The sequence below is a fragment of the Mastomys coucha genome, unplaced genomic scaffold (assembly GCF_008632895.1).
Source record: "Mastomys coucha isolate ucsf_1 unplaced genomic scaffold, UCSF_Mcou_1 pScaffold1, whole genome shotgun sequence".
NCBI classification, from domain to species: Eukaryota; Metazoa; Chordata; class Mammalia; order Rodentia; family Muridae; genus Mastomys; species Mastomys coucha.
Genome location: NW_022196891.1, coordinates 27,849,919 through 27,874,035, shown reverse-complemented (window position 1 = coordinate 27,874,035; position 24,117 = coordinate 27,849,919). Strand labels below are relative to the sequence as shown.

The 24,117-nt window shown below is 41.0% G+C and overlaps 1 protein-coding gene across 12 annotated transcripts in view; it reads left to right on the top strand.

The window, feature by feature from the left end:
• Positions 1 to 24,117, top strand: part of Srgap2 (SLIT-ROBO Rho GTPase activating protein 2) — a 232,036-nt gene that overhangs the window by 95,267 nt on the left and 112,652 nt on the right. For all 12 annotated transcript variants that reach the window (XM_031381747.1, XM_031381730.1, XM_031381757.1 and 9 more), the window contains exon 4: positions 22,388 to 22,550. In XM_031381747.1, the coding sequence (XP_031237607.1) occupies positions 22,388 to 22,550 (163 nt within the window). The remainder of the gene's footprint in view (positions 1 to 22,387; positions 22,551 to 24,117) is intronic.

Below are 24,117 nucleotides of genomic sequence, written 5' to 3'. Positions count from 1 at the left end.
AAAGAACACTGCCACCCCATCATACATAATGCACATAAAAGAGTGACTTGTTCTGGTTGGAGGCTGAGGAAGAGAGCCTTTCAGAAGTTCAGTGGTTAGGAATAGAAAAGTAAGACTACCAAGGCTGTGTATTTTTTCCTAAATATTCAATATGATTGACACAGTGAAAGAGATTGGAGAATGAAGCTTTTTAGATAGAGAATAGTGTTACCTACAGCCCTGAGGTGAGAAAACCACGGCTGGTGGACAACTTATCTGCTTTTCAGAACAGTATGAATTATAACTATAATATTGAGTAAACCTGGAAAAGTTGGTAAGCCAGAAGATTATAGAGGCTTATAAATACTAGCCAATAGAGTTAGGGCTTTGTTCTAAGTATAGAGGAGCCAGTGACAATTTCTGAGCAAGGCACCGAGTTATGTCCGTGCTTTAGAAAGGACCTAGATGATTGTGGCTGGAGAGATGCCTCAGTGGTTATGGGCACTAGTTGCTCTTTCAGAGGACCTGAGTTCAATTCCCAGCACCCACATGGCAGCTAACAACTGTCTATAACTCCAGTTCCAGGGGATTTGACACCCTCATACACATACTACATACATACCTGCAGGCAAAACAGCAATGCAAAGAAAATAAAAATAAATCATTTTAAAAGGAAAGAACTTAGATGAAAGGACATAGTAGGGAGATAGGTTAGGCCAGTGGTGACGGAAGTAATATGAGCTAAAATGAAAGTTCTGCCCTTGGGAATAGAAAGACAGTGCTGAATGCAAAGGCAAGAATCTCCTGAGTCAAACAAGCGGGGACAGAGAAAGCACTTTTTGGTTTTCTAAACTTTGGAGTAGGAAGTGTACTGTGTCTTCATTCAGCCAGCCAACTGTAGCCTCAAGTTTGCTGACTCTGTGACTGGTCCCAGAATAGCTCATTCTCAGCAGGCACTTGTCACTTCCCCCAGAGCTGTAGCAGCTGTTGGCCCAGTAATGCCATGAATTTGTCTGCCTGTGCTGCCAGGAGAACAGCTGCCAGCAGCAGATCGGATAGATCCCGCTCTGGGATGTGGAGGTTATTCAACTTGGGATGGAGCAGGTTGGCCAGGGATCCATCCCACCCTTTTCCAGGCCAGCCTCTTGGTCTGGCTCCATTTCAGCCATTCATTTTGGGTTAGGATGGTTATTTTGTTACAGTTTTAAGTACCTGCATCTAGGGGCAAATGTTGCTGAACTCCTTATTTTCATCTGCTTTTGGGAAAAAAAAAATTTTCCCCTGGAAGTCATTACCCTGTCACCCTGTGACCATGCTTTCTCTTCTTTGTTCCTGTGCACCTTTTGTCCTTCCCCACATGGCTCAGTGAAGATATCCTCATTAAAGCCCATACAGCATGACTCACGTAAAATCTGACCTGATGGTCCCATCCCTCTGCCCCAGACTGTGAGAGAAGCTATGGACAACTAGAATGATTATTCCACTCTACCCTCTGCTAGGTAATGTGGCCTCCCTGTCCTGATTGTTACAGCCTTGTTTGATTAAAAGTGGAGATAAAATCTTATGTGACAGTAGGAAGCCTTCCTATGGAAGATGTTTTGGCATTTTCTTTGGCTCTTTGAAGAGCATAAATGTATTCCTATTTGTTGTTGAGCCTTTGATTGTCTCTTTAAGTGGAATTTGTGTTAATATTGCCCCACAGGATTCTGAAGGATTCTAATTAATAATGTGCTGGCTTTTCTTTTCTTCTTTTCTTTCACCAGGCTTGCTGTAAATTACTTTTCAGCTCATTTGGTTTTGATCTCCTGCTTTTAATAACTAATGTCTTTGTTTTAATTTGAGGTAGTTTCTCTCCCCCACCCCTACCGCATGTGGAGTTTTAGAGAAACACTGTACTTGGCTGTCCTGCTGTGCTCCTTACACAGACCTTATGCTATTTTGTAGCCTGTTGTCAATATTTTCCCATCTTTTCCTTCTCCTTAATAAATATTTGTTGAAGATTTTAAAGTTATGTTCTAGACTCTTAGAGGAGGGAGCCCAAAGAAATTAAAGGGACTTAACTTAGGACACCTCCCCCCCCCAAAAAATTTTATTTTTGCTAACATTAAGTTAGCAGTACATGAAGGTGAGCACATACAAAATAACCCTGCCTACTTGACCGCTGTGAGTTGTTACTCTTGGGACAGTCGCAAGAGAGCCTGGCCTTGGGATCTCATGAACTAATAGAGACTTGAGAGTTGGCTCAGCAGCTAAGAGCACCGGTTGTTCTTCCAGATGACCCAGCTTCAGTTCCTACCACCCACATGATAGCTCACAAGTTCTATAATTCCTGACCCATAGGATCTGGTGCCCTCTTTTGAACTCTGGGGCATCAGGCACACATATAATATATAGACATACATTCAGGCAAAGTACTCAAACACACAAAAAAATATTAAAAAAATAGAATTTTATAGATAGTCAACTTTTAGTATTCCCTTCAGTGAAAGAGTAAGTGCACGATTAATGAAAATTCTTGTAGAGTCCATGTTCTTGGTCTTAGGCCTAGCCTGTGTATGTGCACGTTGCTGTAGGTACTTTTCTTTTTCTGCTAGTGGAGTCTTCCTTCAAAGTCAAGTTCAAAGCTATTTGCTACTCTCACAAGATGACGTTGTGTTGAAAAGCAGAGTCAGCTGGCCATAGAGAACATTATAGCTCTGGTTGCAAGTGAGAGAAAAGTGGAGAACCAGAGAAAACAGCTTCTCCTTGAGTATGGGCTCACCTAAGGAGGGCAGCACTAGGAAAGAGAAAGTTGCTAGAAGGGAGCACTCCCTGACTTCCTGGGACTTGCACATCATTCATTCATTTTGGACATATTTGGCAATTGTTTGTTTCCCCCAGGAAAGTTTTGCCCAGATGTAGCAGCATCTGGTGTTAAGCATGGGTTGGCTTCCCTTCCTTGTGCCTCAAGTTACTTTTTTATTGAGAAATTAACAGGAAATTCCTTGGTATGTTTTCCACTAGCCCATTCCATATAGAACTTTAGGTGGTGGTCGGTCCTTTTTAAAGATGGTGTTAACAACTGGCAAAAGAAGAAGAGACTGCAGGATGCTCAGTCCTAAGTGAAGCATATATTCTGTACTTCCTCCTTCTAAAGCTCAGGGATCACTCACTGCAGAAGAGGGGATAGAAAGAGTCTAAGAGCCAGAGGATGACTACCAGAAAACAGGATCTCCTAGACACGGGGCAGCTGCACATCTGAGCTCAATGCAGTTGTGACAATATATACAAGACCTGTGCAGACCAAATTAGACCAAAGGCCAACATGGAGATGGGAGTTGGACACAAGTCCCTCCCTTTGCCATGAAGCTATTGGCAGTTGTTAGCTGCTGGGAGAGGGAGAGAGCGCAGCTCCTAGTAAGTTAACCATTCTCTAGTGAAGTCATACATCCAAGAATATTTGGGCAGTGCAACACAAATTAGTCTTGATTTTTTTAAAACATGATGCCAAGTTGGGTGGATAGGGACAGGAATAGAATAGAGAATAGGGAAGAGTTGAAAGGTGAATGAGGCACATATGGAACGCTCAAAGACCTAATGAAAAATGAAAGGTGTCAGGAGGGCTCCTTGCACGAGGAGGATGGAAGTCATCAGAAGGCAACGTGAGTGTGGGCAGGTTGGTTGACCAGTCTGTGGAACTGAAAAATAATTTTGGTTTAAGCTATTCGGGAAGCTTTGCAACTTAGTAGAAAAACAAAACAAAACAAAACAAGCCCCCAGAGCTTTGAACCAGGTAAACTTGTGTCTAAACTTGATCTCTAGTGCTTACAGCTGTGTGATTGTGAACCATCATTAAACCCCTCTCAGCTTCAGTTTCCACATCCAGAAGTGTGAAGTAATACCTTGAAGAGTTGTTCTCATGGTTGGATATAGTATGGGAAGTACTAGGCTGGAACTTGCACTTAGTAGGTACTCAGTAGAAATTAGCTGATAGAATTACCACCATCACAGAAGAGTGTAGCAATAAACTTGTTGGGTTTTCGCAAAGAGCAGTGAGGCCCGAGTAGGTAGACGGCCAATTCTGTTCAGCCTCCTGCAGTGCCTCCCATGGAGGCCAGTAGGCCAGTGCAGCAACGAGAAACAGAAACCATAGTTCCAGGGTTCCAGGGCTCAGGAAGCTTCCACACTTGTGCGTAAATGGCTTTATTTCATCGTCCTGGGATAGAGAATGATAGAGGGCAGGTCAACAGCGAAGCATGCTTTTATGAGCATTTGGGAGGATGCTGGACTTCCAAGAGCTTCCTATGCTTCCTAGGATCTGACACTAAAGGGTCAGCAGACCACATTGCAATCTTTTAATTCCCCAGGCAGTAGCGTGCCCTTTGACAGCAGTACAGGGCGACAGGGAAATTACAGGAGTCTCTGCTCCTGTAAGTATTACAGTAAACCTAGGGAGCAGTATGTAGCTCTATCTCTGGATCTTTAATTTTTTTGGGGGGGGGGGATGACTAATTTGCTCTTTATTCTTTTTTTTTAATTTTTTTATTTTTAGTTTTTTAAAATTACATATTCTTTGTTTACATTTCAAATATTCTCCCCTTTCCTGGTTTCCCCTCCAAAAAATACCCCTATTCCCTCCCCCCTCCCCCTGCTCACTAACCCACCCTCTCCCACTTCCTGGCCCTGGCATTCCTCTACACTGGGACATAGAGCCTTCGCAGGACCAAGAGCCTCTCTTCCCATTGATGACCGACTAGGCCATCCTCTGTTACATATGTGGCTGGAGCCATGATTCCCACCATGTGTACTCTTTGGTTGGTGGCTTAGTCCCTGGGAGCCTAAGGGTACTAGTTAGTTCATATTGTTGTTCCTCCTAAGGGGCTGCAAACCCTTCAGCTCCTTGGGTCCTTTCTCTAGCTCCTTCACTGGGGACCCTGTGCTCAGTCCAGTGGATGGCTGTGAGCATCCACTTCTGTATTTGTCAGGCACTGGATCTTTAATTCTTAAGAACTCATAGCCTCACAACCAATTAGATGCATTGTCTTTGACCCAGTTCTCTTTTAAAGACAAAAGCCATGCCTTGGTATTGGGAGCTGACCTTGTGAGGTGGGAGGGCTTCCAAGATATGAAGAAAAGACAGCTTCTGCTATACAGACCATACTTTTTATTGTTGACTGGGGAAAGCCAGGCAGGCTGTAAGAGAATAATAGCGCATATCCACACAGGCACATGAATCTAAAAATAGAATCCTATTTAAAGCAGGTACCAGTAGCTCCTGAGAAGGGAGGGAAAGTGGAATATTCAGGAAAGGATTCATGCTTGATTCAGTCACAGAACGGTAGAAGATAGCGCAATTATGTTCTCAATTAAATTTGGTCCCATGTTAATTGTAGTAAAGACTTTAATATCTAAGTCCTGTGCTGTGCTGAAGTATCATTCTGTGAGGAGGCACAGAATCATGAGGGAGGGGCTCAGTAGTAATGAAAGATTTAAGGAGGTTGAGGGAAAAAAAGAGTTTGGATTTTTCGTTGCAGTAAGATAATTTTATTCTGTTAGCTTCTGTTTCTTCTCCTTAACTGACCCACTGCCCCTTGGGTTTGACATTCCAGGAGGATCAATGAAACAGGTTTGCATCTTAACATTTTTGACACACGGGGTTAAGGACTCAGGATTAGAATGAACCAAACAAACTAGGATTGTATTCAGTGGCAGGATGCTGAGCTGTATTAACCTATTTCTGCTTAAGCGATTGGAACAGGGCATCCTTGCATGAAATTCAGACATCCCTCCCTGGCAGCCTCTGGTGTTAAAGTAGAGGTTGTAGAACAAGTCTGGCAGCTCTCAGTCTGAACCTTTGTAAACAACAGATGTTCCTAACTAAGTTCTAGGGGTGGAGGTTGAGGTTTCTGTTGCTGCTTGAAATTCTTTGAATTTATAGGCAGCGTCTTGGGGGTTCAGCAAAAGGAGGAAGTTGTAAGGCACTGATTTTTGCAATGTTCAGGTGGAAATGCCTCTGACAGATTTCCTTGGAACATAAAGCACTATTGAATGGACTCTGAATAGAGAGAGAGGTACCCAGGGAAGCAGGCACAGTTAGGAAAGGCTGAGCTTCAAAGGCTTATTGATTTCCTGCCTTGCTCCCCTTCAAGCTTGCTCATTTGTACACATGCGACTTTGTTAGCCCCTTCCTTGTATAGATAGAAGTGTGTGCTCTTCCTGCCACAACCTATTCTGACAGCTGCACAGCATAGACTTTCATTAGTCCTCAAAGGCGCTTGGGTCTCACAGTGTACAGATTTCTGGGTTATGGGTTTTTCTAGGATTTTTTTTTTTTAAGGTCAGCATCTCACTCTTGAACCCATGGTCCTTGCTCGGCTGCTTGAGTGCTGGGATTGCAGACTTGCACCACCACGTGCCACTTTTCTTGGATTCTGAATTTATTTTTTGTACTTTCTCCGTGCTGCTTTTGTGAGATTCCATTACATCATTAATCACCATCAGTTGTAGATAGGAAGACTTAACAGCAGTTTCAGTTCTGCCCCTCTCTTTTTCCTCCCTTCCTTTTTGTGGCACTAGGGCTGTAACCTACGGCCGCACTAACCTACAGCCGCACATAGCTAAGCAGGTGTTCTGCCTCATTTCCAGCCCTGAGGGCTGGCTGCCTTTTCTTATCCCTATCACTCAAACTCCAAGTACATGTACTAAGCAAGATGAGTGCTTAGAAACCTTATACTTCACGATACAGTCAGGAAAATATATGTCTGCAGTATATAATACAAAATTAAAATGTGCTTAGGAAGGTTCTCACCTTTAGTCAAATGAAGAAATGACAATATATCAGGTTTGGACAAATGTATGTGCCACTCTAGTTAGCCAGAAACAACTGGTTTCAAAATCTTTGGTTAAAACCACTTGTTGTTTGGGGGCTATTAACAATACTCATATTGTTAATAATTCTGGAAAACAGGTCACTGGCTGTTTTGTCCAGAAGTTTAGGAAATGAGTAGTATTTTCTAGTTGGCTTATTTTTTAAGCAAACATTAATGAACACTTACTATATGCTAGGTAGGGATCTGCCAGGAATGAAATACAATTAGAAGATTAAGCTGACACTTTAATTAATGGACGTTACTGATTAATGTGAAATAGTGTAAGTATGTGTGTATACATTTTTGTGTTCTGATAAGGCATGGAGTTCAAGATGAGGAACCAGGAATATTGAGGGATGCTTTTAGACATTCAAATAAACACTTGACTTTATTTCATCAGGTTCTAGAGTCATAGAGATGACTGCCCCCCCCCTTTTATCAGGAGGCTCATGGTACCAGGGGGAAGATAGGCTTATATGAAAAAACAAAGTAACATATGGAGAGATGAGGAAAATGGCTTCACTTTCTTCCAGAATGGATTCCTTGATTTTTTTTTATTTTGACATATTTTATAATTATAGAAAAAATGTAAAAATAATACAAATATATCATATACCATTTTACCCACATTGGAAGTAAGGTTAATATAGCACACATTTGCTTTATATACTTCTCTTACTTTTCATGTGTTCCTGAAACACTTCAGAGTAAGTTTGCGGACATGATACTCTCTTATCCCTATGTACTTCGGTGGGTATCTGATAAAACATAATTGTTTTCTAACATAGTCATAGCATACTTGTCAAAATCAGACCAGGACGATCATCATGATAATAGCTGATCAACAGCCATCCAGATCTTACCAGTTATTTGAAAAGGAAAGTTCAAATTGTGTAGGTCTTAAGTTGTCTTGTCTCTAAATGTCTTTTTTTGTTTGTTTTGTTTTGTTTTGTTTTGTTTTGTTTTTCGAGACAGGGTTTCTCTGTGTAGCTCTGGCTATCCTGGAACTCACTCTGTAGACCAGGCTGGCCTCGAACTCAGAAATCCACCTGCCTCTGCCTCCCAAGTACTGGGATTAAAGGTGTACACCACCACCGCCTGGCTCTAAATGTCTTTTAATGGAGAATAAATCAGAACCTCTGTATTTTATTACACTGACTTTTATTTTTAACATTTGACCCAAAAATTACTACTTAATTTGCAATTTCTAGAAAGAGTTTTTTGTTTGTTTTTGTTGTTGTAGCTGTTGTTTTGAAACAGGGTTTCTTTGTACAACGATGACTGTCCTGGACTAGGCTGGCATCAAACTCAGAGATTCACCTTCCTCTGCCTGTGCCTCTGCCCCCTGAGTGCTCAAACTAAAGGCAAGCATTACCACCACCCTTCATTTTCTATTTCTGATCTTCTGATGATACCGTCTGTGATTTGACTCAGGTAACACGTGTTGGTAGGAGTACCATAGAGGTTGCTGTCACGGTTTTCTCAGTGTACCATGCCACTTGCTGGCGATGTACTCTGTTACCTCTGTGTTCAAGTGGTATCTTTCAGGTTTCTCTGTTTTGATATAAGTCTTAAAGCTATTCTGTCTGTGCTTTGAAATTGAAGGACATGTGGAGGTATACTTTTCATCTGTGTATAAATACTAGTAGTTTTGGTACTCCAAAAAATCATTTTCCCATTTTTTTTTTTGGTCTTGTTTATATCAAAGTGAGCTGGTAGATATCTATTTCCTTTAATAGTTTATGATCCCTGAATATTTTTATTTACCTTCATGTTCATGGTGTCCTGTACTTGATTGCCAGAGTCGGTCAGACTGGATCCCGTGGCCTTATGGCATGTCTCCCTGTCCTTTTGTTAAGGACTTCCAGACTGTATGGCATAAGATGGTCCAGGCTCAGACTGAATTTTCCTTGTTTCTGCTCTAGAAAGATGTGTCTTTAGAAAGACTTAGTAGTTGCTTATGCGTGCTATTTTTTACTGGAGTTTTAAAACTATTTAGAGTCTCTGTCAGCAAAGGCAGTAGTAGATAGATGTAAGTCCAGAAACCAATACCCAACTACTTCTACTTTTTTTTCTCCATTTATTTTTAGATGCTCCTCTGCTTAATGACAGGACTGCATTCTGGTAAACTCCTAGAAAGCTGGAAATGTAAGCTGAAAGTGCATTTAATAAACTTAATAAGCTCCCTAACTTAGCAATGTAGCACACTCTGTAGTATTATTTCCACCTGTGATCACATGTTGGCCACAGACCAGAATCACCTAACCATATACCTAACCATATACCTAACCAGGAAGAGATTAACATTCAAAATTTAAATATAGTTTCTACCGAATGTTTATTGCTTCAACACCATTATGAAGTAAAAAAATTTTAAGCTCAGTCATCATTAACCCACATCTATATTAAAGCCTGTGAGTTCGAATTAATCGTCAGGTCTGTTTTACTGTCACATGTTCTATTTAAATGTCTCCACTCTGCATATTTGTAGGTTTTTTTTTTTTTCTGAGCAGTGAGGAATCTGGTTCTATTATCCATAACATATTAGTTATTTACTCCTGGACTGAACAGAATGTAGTTTCAAAATTGTTAACTCAAACCTCTGAAAAACACTGACCCAGGTGCTAGTGGCTTAGAGAAGTCAAGGTTTGTCTCCAGCCAAAGCATTATGTTCCAAAAGTTGTTACTTGGTACTTTCTCCTTTAAAGCTCAGACTTTCACTGTGGCTAGATTATTTATTTGAAATACAGTTTTGTTTACATTTAATTTTTCTTCTCCAGGTTGAGAGTGTGATAAACATTCTCACTTCCAAATCTTTCTCTTTTTTTTTTTTTTTTTTTTTTTTTTTTTTTTTTTTTTTTTGGTTTTTCGAGACAGGGTTTCTCTGTATAGCCCTGGCTGTCCTGGAGCTCACTCTGTAGACCAGGCTGGCCTCGAACTCAGAAATCCACCTGCCTCTGCCTCCCAAGTGCTGGGATTAAAGGCCCAAATCTTTCTCTTGATGAGAAATGAAAAAGCTTAAGGGAAGTGCTGGCATGGTGGCACATGCCTTTAATTCCAGCACTTGGAGGCCAGGGCAGGCAGATCTCTGATTTTGAGGCAAACCTGGTCTACAGAGTGAGTTTCATGACAGCTAGAGCTATACAGAAAAACCCTGTTTCAAAAACAAAAAAGAAAAAGAAAGAAGAAAAGCAAAGAAGCTTAAGGAAAAGCAAGAGACATGTTCATCCATCCATCCATCCATAGGTGATATCAGGACGTTAGCATAAGTCAGTGATGGTGTCATAAGGCAGATGACGAGTGTGTCCAAGGACTGTCTGTGGACGTGTCCTCCTATTTCTGAGCCAGCTGTGACTCTGGGACAAGCTACTCTATGGATGTGAACCCTTGCCGGTGTCTTTTAGGATGACCCTGCTTCTATTCTCCCTCCCATTCTCGGCAGTCACTTCTTACACAGGCGGGGAACCAGAGCCAGAATTCAGCTTTTAATCTCAGGCCTGTGCTGTGCTTGTGTAGACCGTTTACCATCGGCCCCTGTCACAGGCTTTTGTAGGACCTTTTGCAGTCTTGATCTGGCCTAGGCACCTTTCCATGGACTCCCTGCCACTCCCTGTTCTGATGCCCCTTACTCTTCCTTGTTAGCTTTCTTCACTGAGACGTAGTGCCTTCTCTAACAACTCTTAGGCTAATTCTGACCTGGCTATCTTCCTCTCTGAGGATGGCTTCTGGGCTCTCCTTCCTATGCCTTACTTAACCCTCATCCCTCTACCTCCCACACACTCCTTTTCTTTCTTTTCCCTCCAGATAGCTGTAACCTGGTCAGTGCTGCTGTTTCCAGCTGTTCTGAATCTTCTGCAGCCTAAGTTCAAAAACAGATGGACTCAAAGCTCCAGAGGCTGTGCTGGTTTCTACAGCCTGAAAACAAATTACTAAAAAGCATCAGGACATTGTAGAATAGTTTGGGGTTTTAGTTTTCAGTGGCACTTCCTCTTCCATTCTTCTATTCCCCTACCTCCTCCCTCATAATCTTTACTGCTTTCCATTTTTCCTTTGTATGCCTCTCTTAGCAAAGGCTAGCTCCCAGAGCTTTCACCCTATGTTAATGGATTTAAACTATTATGTCAATAGTGTCACACTATTGACAACCAAGCTGGAGATTCTGACATTTTTCTAATTTTGCTGTTTTTTAATCTTTTATTTAGGGCTTTTTGTTTGCTTGTTTGTTTGTTTTGTTTTTGTTTTTTAATGTCCTTTTGGTCATATAGGAGATGAGGCTCAGCTCTCAGTGGTCAAGAAGTCGCCCACTGAAGAACTAAAGTGCTCTCCTATTGATTCTCTCCATAGGGATGTAGAAGGGAGTCTCCCGCTGCATGCCTGCCTTGCCAAGTGTGTGTGTAGAGACTTCCTATAGATAACAAGGTGTCACTTAGGAAACAAGTAACATTGTGCCCACATCATTATTTTCAAAATCTTTCTTCTAGGAAATTGCCAACCACTTTCTTCCCATGTTCTTTAGAAGATTGTCTAACTCAGCATTTCTAGTCACTGTAAATATAAGAAGAAATCAACATAGTGGAGCTGTTTATCATACAGATGCGCAATAAAGGCAGTGGTTGTCAGCTGTAGAGCATCAGGAAGAAGACAGAGCAAAATGTGGTCAACTTGGGATGTCTGCTGTGACCAGAACACTAAATACCTGTAGGGATTGTCCTGAAAAGAGGTTCTTAGGGAATGAGCAGAGAAGCTCAGGGGATTCTGTGCTCATGTGCAAGTTAGGGGATTTGTCCTTAATTTTTCTCTCTCCTCCTGATTCCTTTGTGTGTGTGTGTGTGTGTGTGTGTGTGTGTGTGTGTGTGTGTGTGTGTGTGGTGTTGGTGGGATGGTCACCTCTATATATGGGGTGTGAAGCCTAAAGATCAATGTTACGCGTTTTTCTCTATCACTTGCTACCTGATTTGTCTGTTTGTTTGTTTGTTAAAGGCAAGATCTCTCTGTGAACCTAGAACTTGATTTTTTGGCTAGACTAGCTGGCTAAACACACTTCCAGGACCCTCTTGCCTCTCTCTTTCCCACTGTTGAGGTTGTAGATGCGCATCTCCATGCCTAGCTTTATGTGTGTGCTGGGATCTGATCTTAGGGCCCTTCCTATCCAGTGAGTCACCTTCTCAGTGCCCCTTCCCTCAGTTCCTTTTTTTTTCCATCCTCCTTTCTCCTTCACTCCATTTTTTGGAAGAAAATACATTGAGGAAAATTTTTTAGATTCTTCAAAGGACCTGGGATATCTGATTATCTCCTAGAACTTAGGAACATTGGCTTAACTTAATTTTATTTTAAGCTGGAATACACAGGTCTACTCATAAGAATATACATATGTGCCAGCCATGGTTATGTACAACTGTAATCATATACTGGAGAAACTGAGGCAGGGGAACATGAATTCTAAGCTAGCCTGGGCTACATAGTAAGAACCTAATTAAAACAACTAACAAAACAAAACAAAACAAAAAGAACAGAAAAATGTAAGGCAATGTACATTTGTATTATTAGCTGAGGACCACACTTTCAAAAACAAAGATAAATTTTGCTATATACAATATATAGACTGTGATATTTTCTTTTTAAAAAATATTTATTATTGAGTTAATGTGTCTGTGTGTGGGTATGTGCACATGAATATAGTACCCATGGAAGCCAAAAAGGGAACTTGGATGCCCTAGAGCTAGAGTTGTAGGTGGTTGCAAGCTGCCTGACAAGGCTACTGTGATCCAAACTTGGGTCCTCTTCAAGAGCAGTACTCACTCTTAAGCACTAGCCATCTTGATGACCCCAGGACATTTTCTACTATGTTCTGTTATTCTGCTCTACTGTTTTCTGAGTTTTAGAGGTTGGGAAACAGAATACTAGTTTTAAATCTATTATTTCAGCTACATTAGTGACTTGTATCACATAGATTGAAAAATATTTCTCTAAGAACATTAGTTCTAAAGTGTTTTTGCAGTGTGCAGAATTACCTGGACTGCTTATGTAAAAAAGGAAGATTGCTGGGCACTACTCCAGCTCACAGTTTAAGCAAGCACTCCAGGTGATTCTGTTGCAAGGTGATTTGGGGTCACTTAGAGAAAAGGCTCTCATAGGAATTTAGGAGCCTGGCTGTCTAAAGATTCAGTTCACATACTAGCTTGGAAATGGTAGATAACAGGATTCAAATCCCGATGGAGAATCTCCCATTTCAGAGTGACCCTGATCATCTCCAGTGCCTGCCAATCTTACTTACTAAGACCTGACAGTTCTCTTTTTAAAATGTCTGTTATGGTTCTTATATAGCAGAAAACATTTTAACTGAAGCCACAGAGTGAGAACGAAGGAACTGAAAGGACCTTTTACAGAGTGGCCGGGTATGGCACAACCCTCCAGTAGGTGCCCAGAGCCAGTCCCAAATTAGAATGGGTGGGATTCAAAACTGTTTTCTCTTCACTTGCCTTTCATGTGGAACCACATGCAGTGTGTCAACATGTTTCCTGGCGCCGCTAGTCACCAGCAGCTTTGCTCCCTCTGGGTTCATGGACCCTTGGTATTCCTGTTATGTGTTGTCTCAGAATAGCTCCATGATCTGGGCAGCTGAGCATTGTCCATTAACTCTTTCAGCACTCGGTCTTTGAGGACACTAAGGCTTTCTGATTGAAATGTAGCTGCTACCACAATGAAATAGAAAATGGCTGCCAGTCAAGAGACCTGGGCTCTTGTCTTGTTCCACCACTATTTGTGTGACCTCAAGATCCCTGAGTATCATTTTCCTCCCATGGAAAATGATGGGTTTGGTTTAGATTCTTCACCATCTTGAAAGTCCCTTCTATTTCTGAAATTGCATGATTCTATTTTTTTGTACCCTCTGGCTTTCCTCTTTACACTTCAAACTTTTCCCCTTTCAAGTCTGGACAAGGTTGGGTGCAACGGATTTACTAAGCTTGGAATTTCCCTAGAACCAGATGATAAGACATATTCTTATTTAGTGCACTGACATAGTCTAAATGTACAAATTCATTGTAGTACTTAAGAGAAGATATGAGAAGTTTAAAATGTGTTTGTCTTTAGGAAAATTACAACTTCACTGAAGCCATGTTGTGAGAGCATAGATTCATTGAGTGGGCTGCCAGGTAGCAATAACAGTTGTTAAAGTAGTAAGTATTGATGATACTGATTCATGGCTGGAGAATACCTCCTGTGAGTAAAGCTTTTTATTGGACATCAGCTTGTTTGATTTCATCTTAACAGGAGTCAGATGAGTTAGGCACTGGGTCTGTTGTTTTCATTTATACTTTTAAACAAGAAAAGAAAATATGAAGGCCATAGTAGATTTGTCATTTACTAAGATTACCTGACTATCAAGTAGAAGAGCTGAATCTGGGTCTTAGGGTGCTTTAGACCGAGTACTTTCTCACTGGGATAGTCATTATTCATCCAAATTCCATAAGGAACTGAACTCAAAATTTGACCCACTAACCTGGAAACTGACTAGGGCATCCTTATACTGCCCAGCCCTTTAAAGTTTCACTAATAAAGTAGTAACCTGGTTAATAATATGCCTGATTTGGAGTGCACAAGCCAAAGAGGATACAAATTCAGCCACTCGGCTGCTACTCAGAGAATAAACATGAGACAACAGCACATGGGAAGTAATAATGACATATGAAGCTGCTCTGAGGACTGCGCATGGCTTTGTTCTACTTAGTTTTGGTTTCAAACTGTTTTTCTCATTGTTACCGTGAGCCATAGAGTAAGGACTCCCTATCCCAAGGACATACATCAGGAGAGGGAGGGGTCCTGTGGGTGCCCTTTCTTACCAACAGGCTGTTACTGCTCAGCATGCTGCGCATCTCCTCTGGCTGGCAATCAGTCACTTGCTGGCTATAGATCAAATTTCTGCACTTGTGCCTGGTGCCTGCGAGATGCCTGCTCCTAAAGGGAGCATTTGATGCTTTGAAATAATGTGTGCATTTCAGAATCCTGCCATTCTATTTTGGCACACATAGGTATTTAGTTCCCTAGCCTAAATCACCAAGAGTGAGCCAGACAGTATGGCTCAGTCATCTTTCAAGGTTTTATTTATTTTAAAAATATGCTAACACATCTGTGGTTTTCTCTATATTGTTGTCATTATTTACAGGACTTCTGGTGACATCTTAATTAAGTAGAGAAGGAAAAACTGAAGGTTTGATTGTAGAATTGTTCACAGTTCTTTCTATAGAACACATGGATCGAACTGAAAATGTAATAGTGATAGTTATAAGCTTTTTTATCTGAGAAGCCATATGATTTTGTGTTATTTGGTTATTGCTCATATCTTTGCTGTGTATTTCTCTTCCTTCATTTTACTTCTGTTGAGTATTTGTACTTCAAGCCTTTTGATATGATCACTGCTTTTTTTTTTTTTTTTTTTTTTTTTGGAGGCACAGTATCATTGTATAGGTCTAGTTAGCCTGGAACTTGCAGCAATCCTCCTGCCTCCTCCTCCCAAATTCTGGGATTATAGGCATAAACTATGCCTAGTATTGATTCCTGTATATTTCAGTGTGCCTTGAGATGGGTCTGTCTAATGTTCAAATGACTTTCTATGGATGACTTAGAAATTTAGATCATATTGTATGTTCTCCAGTATTAAGAGAATACGTATAGTATCCAAGGAGAGTGGAGTGAAGAAGGGGAAGGCCCCAGGTCTACAGAAGCTATAAAGAAGGCTGTGATTAGCAGACCTTCTAATTCAGTCACATGAGGCTTTCTCAGGGGGTGTCTTAGTCAGGGTTTCTATTCCTGCACAACATCATGACCAAGAAGCCCCCTGTCTATATCTGTTTACACACAGACAGTGAGATCAGGATAAACAAGGTGTGGGTTTCACCACCTTGAACAGTTTAAGAGAAAGAAGGAGAAAGAAAAAAGAAAGAAAAAGGTAAATTTCTAAAGCTCTCAGCTCTTGGGTATGCCTCTTTCGAAAGTAAGAGCTGAGCTCCATGGGACTAAAAAAATCCCATTCACAATAGCTCTTTCCCCAAACCTGAATAGAAGGGACAGTTAGACTGTTTTGAGTAAGGCACATACACGGCTTCTTGAATCCTTTCTAATCGTCTGTCTAGGCAAGCATATGGCCCTAACTTGACATTTTGAAAGCTTATTTCTTCACTCTTAGTGTATATTGGTTTTGCTTTGGGTACCTCTCTGTTCCTGTCTCTAAGCTCTGGTACTCTGATCTCATTGTTGGCAAAGCTGAAGCCACAGCTGTGATAAAATCCAGAGAAGTGTGCCCACCCCTGTCGGCCTGCCTGCCTATCTTTGGAAGGTACCTCCAGGCTGCCACTGTACTACTGTCACACAGCCAGCAGCCACCATTCCAGGCGAAATCTTTTTAAGTCAGTTTCTGCCTTGGCGATTTAATTTTTAAATTCTCCCCTCCTTTTAACAGCTTCCCTAGCAAATCCAATCCATCCTCTGGCTTATCTGGGTCAGCAAGGGTCTGATTTTATGCACGGCACTGTCAGACCACAAATCCGCTACAGCTTTTTCTCTATGAGCTCGTCTGTTTCTGTCAGCATCAGCAAAATGCATAATAAAGAAAATAAGCCAGAAAGGCTAATAACACTCATCTGAATAAAATAATCTTTTTGGCTGCTTCAGTTCATTTCATTTTAATCAAGGTGCCAAGAGGGAATTTGGGTTTGCATTTTTTATTTATTTTATTTCTTTGAATTCAGCTTCTCTCTTGTCATTCGTTTGCTGTCAAACCATCACCACACGAGCCCCTTTATCACGCACATACCTGCTCATTTTCCTATTGGAGACTTAATGACGTATATTGAATGATGAATTTAAATCATTCAGAGTTTTGTCTATCATCGCAGAACTGTTATCTCAAAGTGAGAAATTGTGTTCTTAGGTGCATTGACAATTGCCAGCTTTTTAGAAATTGGCAGGTCTGATAGGGATTCGCTCTGGGGCGGAGGCTTTGGAAGTTGCTGGTGCTCCTGAGATTCTGGGCTCCTTTTGAATTCTTTCTTGTCAGCCTCGGCACACAGTTCCCACTGAGGAACACAGGACTATTGTTCTACCTTGTCTCTTTGGGAAGGGACAGTGGAATACTGAAGTCTGCTTTCCTTTCATATTTCTCTCATGTCTTCCCAGAGACATGCAGCTGCTTGGTTAATTGCCTGTCGATGTCTTATCCAACTGTGATTTGCTAAGGGTTGTGCACTTTTAGCAAGCTGCACTCTTGGCTGTGACCCGGTGCCTTTTGAGGAACATGTTGGAAATGGATGAAAACTAAGTCCTCATTTGTTTAGAAATGAAAATACTAATATTTCTCTCATTTTCATAGTGTTTTGTGTTGCTAAAGTTCTCTTGCATCCATCATTTCAGCTGATCTACAACAACAGCCCTGAGAAAGGACAAATAATAGACTGTAGACCCAGAAGGAAACCTCAGTATAGCAGTGCAGAAGCTCTAGCCATCCAAACCCCAAGCTCTCCTTCTGCAGGGCCATTAAAGTGGCTGTTGTTAATTAACCGCCATCCCATCCTGGAGGAGCTTCTGGGATCTTAGCAGTGATCTATTGAAGGTGTTTCAGGAGCTAGATGGGCACTGTCCATTTTGAAGATGAGCTGGTAGGAAATTGGTGGGATAAGTGTTTTTATATGTGAACTTATTGAAACAACCAGAGGAAATATGAGGCGGGGGAAGATAGTATATAATGAAGAGATTTTTATGATTGTGGGGCTGCTTTTTATCTTGGCCATCTTAGAAATCTTTTTAGTCATCTGTTCAGAAGTGGTTGAACATATGTAGGTGTAACCTCTACTGAGGGAGAAAAGCTGGGCTCCCGTCTTCAAGTGAATGTTAGCAATTCAGTTGTGCAGATTTACTTTGCCCAGTGCCTTTGTGGGGACTGTCTCGGTTGCAGTTGTATGCAGGCCTATGGCTCTCTGGGTTTCCTTTTTTTTTATCCCCTTTTTTGGTTTTTCGAGACAGGGTTTTTCTGTGTAGCTCTGGCTGTCCTGGAACTCACTCTGTAGACCAGGCTGGCCTCGAACTCAGAAATCCGCCTGCCTCTGCCTCCCAAGTGCTGGGATTAAAGGCGTGCACCACCACTGCCCGGCTTTGGGTTTCCTTTCTTTTGACTGAAGTCATCTCTTCTGCAACACAGTGTGGTATTTTCTTGGTCTTCCTCCTGAATTTTTTTTAAGTAAGGAAAACACTTCTGAATATTTTGTTTGCTTTTTAGGCATGAGTTTAAGGAGGTTCGTGGCTATGTTCCAGCACATTCCTAAGAGACACAGACCCTTTAAATGGTCAGGGAAAATACAGCCTGAGACTTGGAGTTGGGGAGAAGGGACAAGGAAAGCGAAGACATTATACTAACAAATGTTAGATGGAAAACATCTATAGACAAATTTTGATCTCCTAACCTAATGAAGTTCTCCCAGTTTCATTGGCTCCAAATCAAACAGGCCTGCAGAGTTACTAGAGCAGGAAGTCGTCCGCAGAGCCTTGCGTCTCCCCTAGGAAAGCACGGCTCACTGGCTTGCTTATTTCTAACCAGAAGGGTAGTACAGCTTTGTTTTCAGTGGCTAGGAAAATTGCCTGTATAGTATGCCTATTTTTCCTTCTTCCCACATTCTCTTCATCTTCCTTGCCCCAGCATTGCCTTTAAAGAAAGAAAGCATCTATTTGTAAGAGGCTAATGTCTGAGAAATAATATAGATTCAGAGGGTCTAATACTGTGTGAAAAACTATAGTAGTATTAAGAGACTAGCAACTCCTAGAAGAAACAAAGTAGCTGTTGCTACTGGTTTGTCTCTGCTGTTGTCTTCTGAGGTAGGGTCCTGCTCATGCCCCTCCGGTCAGCCCAGGCTAACTTCAGATTCTTGATCTTATACCTCTCCTTCCTGAGTGTTGGGATTATAGCCACCATGCCTGGGTCATAGACCATGCTTTTAAAAGAAACACTTGTACTTTGTATGTGGAATTCGTAAAGGTGAGAGAGAGGGTGAGAAAGAGTAAGAGAGAGAACAATACTTTTAAACTTCAGAGTTTTAGAGTTTATTAGAATCAGTCATTATGAAAAATGAGGCTTTGTTTATGAACTAAGAATATTCATACCAGAATTATGAATAAAAGTTGTAGTTTTCTGTAGTTTCATCATCACCATTATTTCTGTGTTTAGTTTGGATTCCTCACTATTAATGAAGTCCTGCAGGATATAGATAGAGCTCAGCAATAGTACTTGCACTTGCCCAGAATGTGCAAGACCCTGGCTCAATCCACAGAAGCTGTTGCCACCCCTCCAAATTTTTTTAATTCATACATGAGTAATGGTACTCCTGGTATATTTTCAAATTGATTTGGGGTTTGCAAAAGAATAATATTTTTGTTTTAAAATTAAACCATTAATATCACCTAGAGAATATTCCCATTACAAATATTGATTATGTGAATCCTAATATTTATAATAAGCATTGTAGCAATTGGATAATGAAATGGCAAGATTCAAGTGTTGATTCCCTAGCAACACATGGTCTACTGTGAACCCAACATAGACCACCAGCCCATCTGTATACTCTCATAAGAAGCAGATAGAAACCAATTGTAAAATTGAGTCTCATAAGACCTTCCCCTTTAAAAACTATGTGTAATTGCCTGGTATGGTCTGTATTTACTGAGGACATGGATATTCTGCCAAGAGAAATGGCCTGAAAAAAATATGTTAGAGTTTTAATACTGCATCTTTTAAACATGTATCATTGTATATGCATGTCACAGCACACATTGGAAGTCAGAGGACAACTTCCGGGAGTCAGTTCTTTCCTTACACTGTGGGATCCAGGGATTGAACTGTGGTCATTAGGCTTACATGGCAAGTGCTTTTACCTACTGAGCCAATCTTGCCAGACCTCTTTAAGTAGTACTTTTTAGGGGGTGGAAGAGATGACTTAGCAGTTAAGAGCACTGGCTACTCTTCCAGAGGACCCAGGTTCAATTCCCAACATCCACATGACAGCTCACAACTGTCTGTAACTCCAGTTTCAGGAGTTCTGACACCTCACATAGATATGCATGCAGGCAAACTACCAATGCACATAAAATAAAAATAAATAAATTATTAAGTAGTACTTTTTAAAATTTTGTATGTTTTTCAGAATACTGTTCACCAAAAATGATCTGGGGATCACTTTGAATGTTTCCTTGAATTAAAAAGATAGGAGATCATTGAATACATGTACTCAAAGCTTGTTACTATTATGAATTTAGGATTGTTTTCTATTTACACCTCAATCCCATGCTAAACGTTTTAAAGAGAATAGATTAACTATATATATCTTTCCCCCCTTAGCTAGTATAATTTTAAATCTCCACAGAAGTCTTTTTACTTCCCTAGAAAGTTAATGGTCATTACGGTTAGTGCTTAGTACTTCACATTGGTAAAAATACGATGGGAGGGGCGGGGCCAGGCTTAGAACAGTTTCTGTTTGGACTCGGGGTTCCCGATTTGAAGCAGCTCCTTAGATCTGGTTAGGTAAGTGTGTGGTTTGCTGGTCAGGAGTGTTCTGAAGTGAAGCTCAGCGAGCTGCAGTGATGATACCTGTTAGTCACTTTTCTTGCAGAATTTAAACACCTCTGAGTGGAGTTCTGAGTTTCAGGTTGCTTGGCAGCCTCCAGTTCTGAGTGGAGTTAGTGCTCTTGTCAACTCACTAGTTTTGTGCCAAGAGTGTGAGTGAAGAAGGGCAAGAAGAAAACAGGCATGAGTTCACAGGTTTGACTCCTTTCCGTGGCCATGTGCACCTTGGGCTGCTTCAGGCTCATCCCGTGCCACCGTTGCCACTTTGCAGCCTTCACTTAGACAGAAGCAGCTCTTACATTGCCTTTTGCTTTGCTTCTCCTCAGCTTGCAGATCACCTCTTGACAAGTTGTGAGCTATAAATTAAACAGCAATGTAAAGTACATTGAAAAGCAAGTCAAGCACATAGATAGCATCTCTTAAGTGGTGCCATAATGGGCCCCCCTTTTTTTCTCTCTCCTTAAAGAAACTCAACTTCAGTATCTATAGCTATCTGCAAACTGAGCAGATAACTGATATGCTTTGGGAGTCGCATTGTTTTCATTTGAAATGAACACATAAGATTAGAATTTATGACCCTACCAAAGCATGAATATTAGGAATGCATATATTCAAATAAGATTGCTTTCTTAATAATAATGGGACACAAGATAATGGTTCAGCCGGTGATGTCAAAAAAAAAAAATCCTTTATATGTGTTCCGTGGAACTAGTCTTCTGTGAACTTTTCATGGCAGATAACTTCATAGTTAGTTGTCTTGTGGACTCCCACAGTGGGCAAACTTTTAGAGGTTTTGGGTTGTAGTACTCCAGTGATTTTTATCTCTGATAAATTATTTTTTAAATTTATTTTTAGTTATGTATATGCACACGTATATGGGTTTGTGTACATGAGTACAAGTGCCAGTGGATGTGAGGGAGAGGGTCAGATCCCCTGGAACTGGCATTACAAGTGGTTGTGAACTATCTGATGTGGGTTCTGGGAACTGAACCCAGGTCCTCTACAAAAGCAGCAGGTCTCTTAACCACTGAGCCATCCTCTCTCCAGCCCCTCCTGTAGATAAGATCTTTAACCTTGTCTCTAACCCTAATGATAAGCCAGGTGACCCAAGCTCTAACACTTAGACTGTGGAGAAACACTCCGATGCATCCTACTCAGACAGTGTACAACTGTGGCTCTCTGACCTCCGCTTGCTCTTTACCAGGAGCAGAGTTTGTTTTCTAATCAGGAAAATGGTGGTAATTGTGGATCCTTTATTAAAAAAGAAAGAAAGAGAGAGACAGAGAGAGAGGGGTGGGGAAAGGAAGGAAGAAAGAAAAAGAAAGAAAGAAATGCTGGAGTTTAACTAAGAGCATATTTGAAGCTTTTTACCAAGTGTTCGGAAATGTTCCTGTCTTCCTCTCCCATGTTTCCTTTTTCTCTTCTTGTTCTTTTTTTTACCTTATTCTAGAGTTTTTCAAAAATAATTTTTAAAAAAATGTAGTGGTGTAGGTGTGCTAGTCACTTTTTTTACTACATTGCCATGGGTCAAACAATGACAAGAAACAACAGACAGGAAATATCTCTTTGACTCATGGTTACAGTAGAGCTCATCATGCCAGGGGATGCATGCATGGGCTCCTTGGTTGTGGGTGCATGAAGTTGCTGTTGGCTCTCATCTCAGAGAGAGGGTACAAAGAATAATGGCCTGTAGACCCTAAGGCTCATCCCCACAGTGACCCAGTTCCTCCTGCTAAACCCAACCTCCCAAAATAGTAGCTGGGGTACAAAGAGTGCAGCAATGCAGGTGCCTGGGGCTGGGGGTGTGTCACATTTAAACCATTGCAGCAGCGGGGTTAGGGAAGATGCCCTTGTTTCTGCTCCTGCTTTGGTTCCTGTGGTTTTGGTGACATAGGCAGCTGCCAGCTCTGCCTGCTTGCTAACACTAATTTTTTTTTTTTTTTTGATTTCTCTATAGGAAGGACCAGAATGTTCTCTCTCCAGTCAACTGCTGGAACCTCCTCTTAAACCAGGTGAAGCGGGAGAGCAGAGATCATACCACCCTGAGTGACATCTACCTGAATAATATAATTCCTCGATTTGTTCAAGTCAGCGAGGACTCAGGAAGACTCTTTAAAAAGGTATATGGATAGATGTTCCTAATCACAAAGGCTCTTGGCTCTTGACATGATTTTGTAATAAAAGAATGGGTATTTTCTTGACTCACTTAACAGGTTTTCCATTGACCATTCTAACCCACGTAGTCTTAAAAAAATGATAATTGAAGTGGCAAACTTTTTAACCCTCCTAAGCTGAATTGACTTTCCTGGGAAGACACAGCCACGAGTCCATGGACCAGCAGCATTATCTGTCAGCTTTATGTATTGTTGCTGTTCTGGCGGCTTCTTGTGTGCTTTGAAACCTCTTGGAACTCGGAGCTCTTTAGTGTTGTATCTTGTTCACTTCTAGTTCACTTAGTAATTCCTCTATGTTTATATTTTGAACTTAGCTTTCTTTCCAAGTTCTGTCTTAGCCAACTTGGACTCATGGATTTGGTTACTCTTAGTACGGACACCTCACTGCTTTCTGAAGTTTGTTTGTTATATCAATTTGTTGCATGTAGATTGAGCAATTACACCAAAGCATACCTGCACATAGTTGTCATAATCTTAAGACATTTTTGTCAAATACCCCTTTTCCTGTTAGTGCTGAAACTAGCCCTCTGGAAATCCAGAAACCCCTTTTTCTTGAGCTCTCTGGAGTCATGAGGCTTGGTTATAACTGGTGCAGAGTCCCTGACTACTGTACATAGAAGCTGCCTTAGTCAGTGTTCTGTCACTGTAAGGAGACTCCATGACTGCATTTTATTGGGGCTGGCTTACAGTTTCAGAGGTTTAGTCTGTTTTTACCATGATGGCACACTGGTAGAAATGATGCTGGAGAAATAGTTGAAGTCTACATCTTAATCCAGAGAGACAGAGACCGAGACAGACAGAGAGAGAGAGACAGAGAGACAAAGACAGAGACTGGGACTGACTCCTACTTCTACAAGAACACACCTCCTAATCCCTTTCAAGTACTACCACTCACTAAAGGCCAAGCATTCAAATCTGTGAGTTTGTGGAGGCCAGTCTTATTCAAACTACCATATGTGTGTATATATATATATATATGTATATATATATATATACATATATATATACACACACACACACACACCATGGTCTGACTTCAGTCTTTGATATTCTCCATTGAATTTCTAGAAAGTGAATGTCACAGAAATTCACAGAAAGTGAATGTATGTGTATAAATGTATATATCTATATATTTATATAAAGAATATATATGTATTCACTGACTTTAAATAGCATATTTAGAATTCAAATTAGAGGTTAACTGAGTAAAAAGTCTAATAATCAGAATTGTAGTTGCTGTAGCTATAGTTCTTAATCAGTATCCTAGTTCTTTTTTTTTTTAATATTTATTTATTATTATATGTAAGTATACTGTAGCTGTCCTCAGACACACCAGGAGAGGGCATCAGGTCTCATTAAGGATGGTTATGAGCCACCATGTGGTTGCTGGGATTTGAACTCATGACCCCTGGAAGAGCAGTCGGTGCTCTTAACCACTGAGCCATCTCACCAGCCCCCAGTATCCTAGTTCTTAACATCGGAAAATGTTTCAGATTTGACTACACTAGAAATT